This window comes from Puccinia triticina, chromosome 18A (genome assembly GCF_026914185.1).
Source record: "Puccinia triticina chromosome 18A, complete sequence".
In the NCBI taxonomy this organism is placed as follows: Eukaryota; Fungi; Basidiomycota; class Pucciniomycetes; order Pucciniales; family Pucciniaceae; genus Puccinia; species Puccinia triticina.
The window spans coordinates 539,033-549,326 of NC_070575.1; the positions used below are offsets into that span (position 1 = coordinate 539,033).

At 46.6% G+C, this 10,294-nt stretch overlaps 1 protein-coding gene across 1 annotated transcript; it reads left to right on the forward strand.

The window, feature by feature from the left end:
• Positions 1–7,738: 7,738 nt before the first annotated feature.
• Positions 7,739–8,836, forward strand: PtA15_18A71 (uncharacterized protein; the record flags this gene model as incomplete). Its single annotated transcript, XM_053165028.1, has 5 exons — positions 7,739–7,751; positions 7,840–8,190; positions 8,273–8,376; positions 8,442–8,539; positions 8,635–8,836. The coding sequence occupies 5 exons, from the start codon at positions 7,739–7,741 to the stop codon at positions 8,834–8,836; spliced, it is 768 nt and encodes a 255-aa protein (XP_053028570.1).
• Positions 8,837–10,294: the final 1,458 nt, after the last annotated feature.

The window sequence follows — 10,294 nt, forward strand, 5'->3', positions numbered from 1 at the left end:
GTACAATTGCTTTTTAGAATATTTATGAAAGTTTGACTGTGGAATCAGTTCAAAGACTGAGACAATGAAGCATATTACAGGAGGCAGAAAAGTGTAGAGCAAAAAAGATATAATGATTGGGTTAAGCACAACATCTGTGGTCGGCTGGCGAGGGAAGGGCAGATGGCTGTACATAGACAACGTCCAGATGTACATACACGGTCTTCCCATCTGGCCGTTTTCAACAACGGGGTGAAGCTGGAAGAACCACACGGAGGATTTTGTCGCGGGAGGGGGTGAACAGCTGGCAAGGAGCGCCTGGAGGTAGCAGACAAAGAGGGCACAATAATTGGCTGGAGCTCCTGTAGCCCCGTTGGTCTTCATGCCAAAACGGTCAAGCATTCTCTGGTCGGCAGCCGTGGGCAGGGTTTTTGTATCTGGGGTGTTGTCAAGCTTGTGCGGAGGGAAGTAGTGGGAGCTGGCAGCGGGCCCTGCTAGGTTGAGATTTCCAGTTGGAAGGTGGCGGCGAGCAAGGGGACTGACTGTGACTGCTAATCCGCAGGCCAACAGAGTTAACCATGTCGTTGTAGCCGCCACAAGTGGACTGGTGTGCGAGGATAAGGCTCTTAGTTGCAGTGGAAGGGGAGCTTGTCGGGAGCAGGGGTGTTGTTGTTGGAGGAGTTGGAGACAGTAAGGTCAATGTTGTTGTTGAGCGGGAAATTCACTGCTGGCTGGCTTGTGTGGTGCGTGGGGCGCAGAGGTTGAGAGCTTGTGGGAGGAGGGCCAGGGAAAGCGGAGCTAGACTTGGGAGTGGGGAAGGCCAAGGAGCACGGTGCTTGGGTTACACTTTAGGGGCCTGATGACAGTTCCAGGCTGTGGATGCGCAAATTTCTTTACGTGTTTCCTCAGAAAATGATGAGCGGCCCAACCAGGGTGTTCTTGCTCAACCTTTTTTCAGGAGGGCTGAGGTCGATTGAGGTGGGCTCAGTGGGGTCAAGCTAAATCCATAATTCAGAATCTATTGTCTTTGAAAGGTGAAAGTCAATGGAGACCCTTCTGGAGTTTGCTTCACGTCACTTGACATGTAGTCAGTCAAAAATTTTCCCGGTGCTGAGATAGCAATACTTGCCTGGGTATCGCAGCGTACAAGGGTCGTCTGGCTTGGGCTGAATGGTCTGGTCATTTGTGTGGTGATGGCGCAGGCTCATGGGGAATTTGATCGGCCGGTCCTCGGTGCGCGTATGGGTAGGAAGTGGTCATGGTTTCGCCGGCAGTGGCCGCCGGGGGTATTCGGTGACGCTGTGGTGTGCCAAATGTGTTTCAAGTATCAAATCACACAAAGTCACAGTTTACTATTGAGAAGGAGACATATTTCTAGATGTATTATTGCATAATTGGATTCTACAGGTCATTTAACCCCTAGTCACTCACTGGAACCACTGGGCTAGCTGCACTCAGTCAAAAGTTACTAGTATTATACTGTGTTCATAAGCATAATTACATACTGTAGAGATATTTTGATAGTACATAGTATAGAATTAGACTCAAGGACATATTTATAGTGTATATAGTGGCGTGGTTTGGCTCTGCCCATGGCATGGTTCCACCTGTGGACAACTCCATGATTGTTGTTTGGCTCCACCCACGCACCACGGCATGGTTCCACCTGTGGACACCTCCAGGGTTGTTGTTTGGCTCCACCCACGTACCACAGCATGGCTCCACCTGTGGACACCTCCATAATTGTATAGGCGCCATGGACACCACCACGTGGACATCACATGGACACCACCACCACAACCACGTGGACACCATATGGGCACCACCACCACAACCACATGGACACCTGTATGGTGGTCACACCAGCAAAAATCCCTCACAAGGATCCCCACCAGCAAAAATCCCTCACATTTTACTATAAAAGGAGGACCTTTCCCCTCCTCAGTTTCAGCATGCCACTCAGGCAATCCTAACCAGAACACACATCTCACTCAGAGTTACTAGTCACATCCACATAAAATCCAGTAGTGTGATCTCAATCAAGTTGCCCATCAACATCTTTCATGCCTCAGAGTAGTTCTAAGTAGTCAAGTAGCAAGCATCACCCACTTGTGCTCTTAACAAGTCAGAGTGATCTTAACCCATTGTGCTCTTAACTGAAGGTTAAGGAAGAGGGCAAAGACACTTTGAATAGTTCACATATAACATCAGTTCTCTCAGAAGTTTTGTATCAGTTTATCTCCACTTTCATATCACAAACATATAAAACCATATAAAACATATCTTACGTTTAGGCTCATTTCCATTATCTGACTCAAGGCTGCTGTAAACCACTCTAACTCCATTCCCCATACAAAATCCACTTTCTGCTGAATTCAAGTTTGATCTAGGTCTGATAAGCGACTGCTGCACATAGTTTTCTCTATCATTAGTTTTGCCACAACAATAAATAAATTTGTTGTGAAAGCTCTTGTGTAGTATCATAGAGGGGCAGGTCTTTCAAACCACCCGTAACAGTTGTAATAGCTTCTTACATCTTTGAAATATTATAACTGGTATTTCCCCCTTGCAGAACTGCCACCCATCCCAAAGGAGTTCTCACAACGCGGCAACCCCGAGGCTGACTGTTTGCGGGGGAGGGGTCTAAGCTTGAGGGGAACGGGGGTTTGGTGTGGGGTGCGGTGTTGCCCCGCAGCGGCGGAGCCGCTTGGCCTCTAGTTTATAGTACATACTCATGCACATATTCTTGTCTTTTTCATGTTGCTATGTATCTTTTTCATATTGTTTATTTATCCTGGGTTGTCTTTTTATCTGGTTCATCAAAATTTATGAGTACAACTAGAGGCTAAGGCGGCTTCGCCGCTGCACTCACACGTCTCAGCATCTAAGCTGTACGAAATAATTGTGATCCTCATGAAGTGATCTCTGGATTTACTATTCAATAATGGTGTTCAAATTTGAGATCATAAAGTTGTAAGCATAAAATCATTAATTCACAAAGTCTTTGAATGCTGATTTTTTATGTACTGTTTGAGAATTAACACTCTCCTTTAAGTGTTTGATTGATACATCTTTTTTTTGGCTTGAAGGTTTATGATTTTATTCTAGCCTAAGTCTGCTGATGGAAAGCCTCTTCCTGAGGATATACATACATATGGTCTTGCAAGCCTGTCTGGGCACATGCCCAACTCCTTGGCCAAGCAACACTGGGGGTTTGGTATGTTCCCAGGGGGCTTGATCAGACAGGATTGATGAGAGGCAGAACTTTGCACACAGCCAAGTCCTGCTTGGTCAGGATCAATCTCTGGGCCAATGGAATATGTGACTTGGAATGCACACTGCACATTCCAGTGATCAGAATCTGGCCCTTGCCTCCGCCTTGAAAGGCAGCAACAACATACCCTTGAGGAGGGGAAATGTTTCTCCTTGATGGCAGGCACATCTTTTGGTGGTGTGGCACCCTCACTTGAAATCGGCCCAGCAGGGCTTTGTCCCAAACCCGGCAAGCTTTTCCATGTGCCAAGTGGGGGTTGGGAGTGTGTCAGGCGGGCTTTGGGATTGGCTAAGCAGGCTTTGGGATTGGCTAAGCAGGCTTTGGGATTGGCTAAGCAGGCTTTGGGATTGGCTAAGCAGGCTTTGGGATTGGCTAAGCAGGCTTTGGGATTGGCTAAGCAGGCTTTGGGATTGGCTAAGCAGGCTTTGGGATTGGCTAAGCAGGATTTGGGATTGGCTAAGCAGGCTGATGACCGGCACAGACCGGTCATCGGGATGATATCCGAATCCCCTCCATGGCCGGTCAGACCGGTCAACCAGCCATTGAGGGGTGTGAGTTCCCTCAAAGGCCAGTCAGACCGGTCATCGAGAGAAGTGAGTCCCCTCGATGACCGGTGCAGACCGGTCATCGGGAGGATATCCGAATCCCCTCCATGGCCTGTCAGACCGGTCAACCAGCCATCAAGGGGTGTGAGTTCCCTTGATGGCCAGTCAGACCGTTCATTGAGAGGAGTGAGTCCCCTCGATGACTGGCACAGACCGGGCAGCGGGAGGAGATCTGATTTCCCTATATGGCCGGTCAGACCGGTCATTGAGAGTTTTCAGTCCCCTCGATGGCCGGCATAGACCGGTCATCGAGAGATGTGCAGACCGCCAAGGAGGTCAAAGCCACCCCGGCAAGCGTGGACACATTCTCTGCTCAAAGCCAACTGCCTCGGATTCGGAACACGTCTGGATGACCCTGACCATTCACCCTGAGGAAAAAAACCTCTCAAGCTGACCTGTAAACACTCGGACGAGTGTGTACAGGCCAGCTTTCTGTCTGCCCAGGTGGAGGGCCCTCGCAACACGTTGTGGTGTTCAGGTGGTTGCAAAGGATTTCAGCGACCAGGGTTTTTTTCACCTTGTGTCATATGCGAGCTGGGAGATACTTAAAGGGCTGGGGTGAAGCTGTTTGTCCCCCCAGGGGATCTGGTTTCGTCCCACCCCCTCCCTGAAGGCCCCCTATTTCACTTGAGTAGGCCCCTTCTTGATTTGAAAAAACAAAAATTCTAATCTTGAACAAAAATTTAAAATTTAAACTTCAAACTCACACAAAACAAAAAATATGACCACAATCAAAACACACAAAAAAATAAAATAAACTCAAACAAAACCAAAGATTTGCACTTAAAAAAACAACTCTAAACTCAAACAAAAACCAAACTTGAACTTTTTAAACTTAAAAAACACAAATATCAAACTTTTATTTTTTTGCCTGCAATTTCAATGAAATGCAGCATGAACCCATGAAGTCAGTTTCTGTGAAACTGTGGTTTTAATAAACTTGGATAGTGCACAGCTTCTCTGAACTGAAACATCTAGACAATTCAGTCTGGATAGTTTAGGCCACATTTGGAGCCAATTATGGTGTTGAAAAACTTTGAGCACCATAAATATAATCCAGGTGATATATGAGTTTTTTTCCGGACATCTTATGTGATCTGATGAGGCCCGGCCGGCACCCACCAAAACTTGATCAGAAGTCACAACAATCCACATTACCTCTATTGCCCAATTATATTGGCTCCAAACAAGGCCCTAACAGTGATTCTTGGCAATGGACCTGCTCAGGTTCCAAGGGGGACTTCTTGGTGCCATGATTTCCGCATGACTCAATCCATCCTATATCATGTTCTCCTCTACATATATGGAGTTTAATTCATGGTAAAAGAGAATTGCAGTGCTTGTGGCTACCTGGTTTCCGATCAAGTTATCAACAAGCACCATCATGAAAAAAGTGATGTGAATAGGTGTCAGGTGACATGCAGTAACATGTGTTGAAAGTCCAGTGGTACTCCAACAATACACCCCTTGAATAACAGTCACCACCCCCAAAAGGAAGGCAATGTGCACACATTGCCATGTTCAATACATTGTTGATACCAAGGTATATCACACGGCCAACCTAGGTATTACAGAATATAAACCTTGTTGTTCGAGAAGTTTTTTACAGAAGTTTAACCCTCTTACAGGAGTTTAATTCAGTTGTCACAGAATTTAAACCCATGTAATAAAAAATTCAAGAAGAAATTTCAACTGATAATTTCATTGAAAATATTTTTTGGTGTGGTTTAAAACTCATGCCCTGGAGTACCCTGTCATTGGTTTAAATTCATTTGAAAGTGCATTATTGCCGCATATGTAGGAACCTATCTGCAGGGGTTATCATTCTGAAATCTCCATTTAGTTGTTGTATTTTAGCCAAATGGAGGTACAATAAAAGATTTGAGAACACAGTTCATATATATCTGTGTAATACTCTTCAATTTTCCTTGTATTGAACATAAAATTGTTAATCATGTGTTTTCTCAAATCAGTTTCACTGCTTAGTTGTTGTTTTTCTATGATAAGTTCATTTTCTCTTTCAAATTAAATAAATACTTTTGTGTAAAAAATGGTTGAAACAGGCCAGGTGACTTTGGAAAATCATCAGTCACATTAAAGATGGTGGAAGTTCAAAATCCTTTGGGTGGAGGTTGCAGCGCTGCAACCAATCCCAGTAGGTATTAGCCTGTCCCATCCAGGAGGGTATGGGTCGCCAGACGCCTTGGCTACAATTCCGGGCGCGCTGTAACCCTGCAACATGTACCAGGGCTTAACGGGTATATCCTGTCCCTTCCCGGTGGGTTCGGGTCGCAGGACAGCCCTAAAACGGCCGGGTACCCCGCAAGTTCCAGCCTAGGTGCACATCTACCCTAAAAGCGACTTTGGACAATCGTCCAAATTCACCTGGCCTTGATTTGGCCTCCCTGACGAAGTACAAACTCTGTTTTGATTCAAAAGGAGGTACGACCTTCATTTGGATCTCCATCAAATGGAGGTTGTACACCCATCAAATGGAGGTTGTACACCCATTGGTTGGAAGTACAACCATCTTTCATCAGACACTGCATTCACATCCAAGTTTTGACTACGCGCACGCCAAAAAGCGTAGACAGTTGTGTACACCATTATTTTTTGGCGGGCAGGAACACATACACCCAGATACCCGGTCCTTGGTCCCGTACGCCTGCATAATTGGCGTACAGGACTGGGGACACCAATTCCCCAAATTCCAGCTCTCCGAGAGGAATACATACCTCTCGGCGAGACTTACTTTGACCAGCTCGCCGAGAGGAACACATACCTCTCAAAGAGATTGACTTTGAACAGCTCGCCGCGAGGAATACAAAACTCTTGGCAAGATGGATTTGTACCAGCTCGCCGAGGAGAATACATCCCTCTTGGCGAGCTGGGCTTTGACCAGCTCGCCCAGAAGAATACCCTCGGCGATCTGGTTTACAAATTCAGCTCTCCAGGAGGTATGTATTCTTCCTGGCGAGCTGGTACAAATCCATTTTGCCTGGAGATATGTATTTCTCCCGGCGAGCTGGAATTTGAACAGCTCGCCGGGGGCAATTGGCTGGGGTTTCTTGGTGTACTTTTCCCTGCACGCCAAAAAACAATTGCATACACACCTGTGTCTGCCTTTTTGGCATGAATGTAGTAAAAATTTGGTGTGCACTTAGCATGACCCAAAAGAAAAATAAAAGAGAAAAGGAGATTTAGAACTCTATTCAAAATTCCCTTCCATGAGGGGGAGTGGAGTTCTGACTCACAAGAAGCTGCAAGACCCACATTCAAAATTTTAGATGCGCCAAGGAAGTGTAAGCAACCTCCTGGGAGCCAGAATCCTAATTCTAGTGAGTTTTTATGTAAGGCCACAAATAATTACACATCTTATTATAAACTGCACACCTTTGGGTTTTTTCAAGGTAGAAGGTAGGAAGAAGCACATATGATCTTTTTAGGTTCAAAGTTGAGAATATATAAGAAACATATACAACAAAAGTTTCAGCATTATTTGCTCTTTTTACAGCTGTTGTTATATATATATTTCAGCACAGCAATGTGCACTCATTGCCTTCTTTTTTTGGGTGGTGAGTGGCCCCTTTGTAATCATCAGGGGGTTTCAACAATTGTTCCTGGGAGGAAGGTTGGAATAAAGGCTGGAATTAGCTTCAGGTCATGTGACACCCAGTCCCCTCATCTTTTTTGTTGTGCACAGTTGATTGAGCAGCCCTGGAGTGAGACTGCTGAGGACTGCTGATCACCGCTGAAGACCCGAGCCTGGATTCGGGCCCCTCGAGGGCTGACCCGGCCCATCCTTCGAGTGATCACCACAGCAGCCAGCCGACTCGATCAGGGCTCGCTGTCATTTCAAACAATCTCAGAGCTATCCACCATGTCTGGAACTGGTAAGTCCGCCACCAACAACCAACACTCATCCTCCCTTTGCCGTTGTACTCTTCATAATGACTCGACGGCTGCAATAATCTTCAACAGGCGCCCGCGAGAATGTATTCCCGACCCGGATGAACCTGAACATAGTCAAGCAGCGTCTCAAGGGGGCCCAGACGGGGCACTCGCTGTTGAAGAAGAAGGTCGATGCGCTCACCAAGCGGTTCCGGGCGATTACCCAGAAGATAGACTCCACCAAGCGCGAGATGGGCCGGGTCATGCAACTCGCCGCTTTCAGTCTCGCCGAGGTTTCCTACACCTCCGGGGCCGATATCGGCTATCAGCTGCAGGAATCCGTCAAGGAGGCCACCTTCAAGGTCTCTACTCATCAGGAAAACGTCTCCGGTGTCATCCTACCTACCTTTGGAGTCGATCGCACTAAGCCGGGAGGAGCTGGTGAGTAGAGATTTCCGTACGACGGCATATTGCATCAGAAAGAGTAACGAAAACTCGGCTGATTGGTACTGTGTTTCATCAGAACTTACTTTGACCGGCTTGGGTCGTGGTGGCCAGCAAATAACCAAGGCCAGGGAAATCTATGCCAAAGCAACCGAGACGCTTGTCGAACTGGCATCCCTTCAGGTAGACTTGCGCTCTTCGAAACCACTCTGATTCCCTCTGCTGATTCGGTTTCTTGGCAAAAACAGACGGCTTTTGTGATTCTTGACGAGGTTATCAGGATGACTAATCGTCGTGTTAATGCGTTGGAGCATGTGGTCATACCCAAACTAGAGAACACTGTAAAGTCAGTATTCTACTCTCATCACCCATATGGCCCAGTTGAAATTTGAAAGCCAAATGACTTACATGTCCGAAAACTGTCGAACCAACTTGTGGTAGATATATTAACTCGGAACTAGACGAGGGCGACCGGGAAGATTTCTTCCGATTAAAGAAAGTCCAGGCGAAGAAGAAAGAACGAACGGCGATCGCCGAGGCCGAGAAGCGCGAGCGGATCCATGCTGGCCAGGTCGACGAGTTCGATGATGCCGCCGGGGGAACTGATCTGCTGGGCGAGCGAGATGAAGACGTGATTTTCTGAGGTACTAGAGGACCCTGGAAACCTAACCTAGCTAATTCCCTCCTCGGGGGAGCGAAGCGACCTCCGAAGGAGGGACTTACACGCTATGTTGACCCCGCGGCAGTAGAGAATTAGGCATTTTGGTGGGGACTTTTTTTAAAACCAATCTCCCACATGAGTTTCTGAACCTTTTTTTATCTGATTTACATTTCTGGGATGGCTTAAGCTGCTCCCTTCTTTCTACTATTTTTTCTCATCCTCAACTCTGGTTGAGCTGCAATCATAGTTGTAACATTATCAATTTCAGATTCTGTACAGTGCAAAATGTGGAATGCACATTGAAGTGGACACTGGAGGACTTCCCTTTGATTTACACGGCCGTGTAAAGTCAGATTTGGCACTTGTAAAGCCAAATTTTTACACCCTGGTTTTACACGCACTTTTCAGCGGCTAGATCAAACCAGAACATCCCTCTCGATGGCTGGTACAGACCGGTCATCGAGAGTACACAACCCTCCTGATAGCTGGTCTGTACCGGTCATTGAGAGGATTCAACCGAACTTAACTAAGCCCCTTGTCCCCGCAGCGGCCGGGGGGCACCCAATTGGCCTGGTCGAGATGCATAGCATCGAGATCTCTCCCGCAGGGAGAGGACTTAGGAATTATCAGGCTTTTTGGCCTGAGAGAATCTGCAAACTTTGGTGGCAGCCAATGTCGCCACCACCTGCACAACTTAGTTTTAGACGAGTTTTTTTTTTGTCGTCATGGCTCAAAGCCTGTAATTTTCCTAACCAAACTGTGTATTCAAAATTCTCACAATCCCTCCCCTCCATGCCCAAAAAAAATACGCAAACTTTTGGATTCTTGGCCGCTTACCGGCAAAGCCATGGGCTTTTTGGGCTCCTCTTTTTTTCGGAGCCCTCCTCTTTTTTTAGACCATTCTGACTTTTCTCCCGATCACTCTTCTTTTTTTCAAACAACCTCTCTTGATCACTCTCTCCCTCTCAATCAACCGCATACAGTCTTCGTATACAAGATTCCAATCCCTCCGATCATCCAGAAACCAATCCCTCCAATCATCCCAACAGCAATCCCTCCAACTGTTCAAAAGCAATCCCTCCGACCATCCAAAACCAATCTCTCCGAGCATCCCAACAGCAAAATCATGGTACTGCACACCATCCAGTTCAACCACAAGAAAAAGAAACAAACCAAACTTTCAAAACTCAAGGCGGTATGTTCTTGCATGACAGAGATGAATCTGACCCCAAAGACATTCCTCTCTTCCTTCCTCACTATTGAAAACCACGAAATTGCTTTTCAACACCGATACTGGAGGAGCAAAAGGGGATGGGACTCGATGTTGAAACTATTCGAGACAATTTGTGGGTTTGTTTCCAAACATAAAAGTGGCAAAGGGCAATGGGAGAGGTTTATACTTGACGAGGTAGATTCTTTTCAGATTACTCTTTTTGTCCG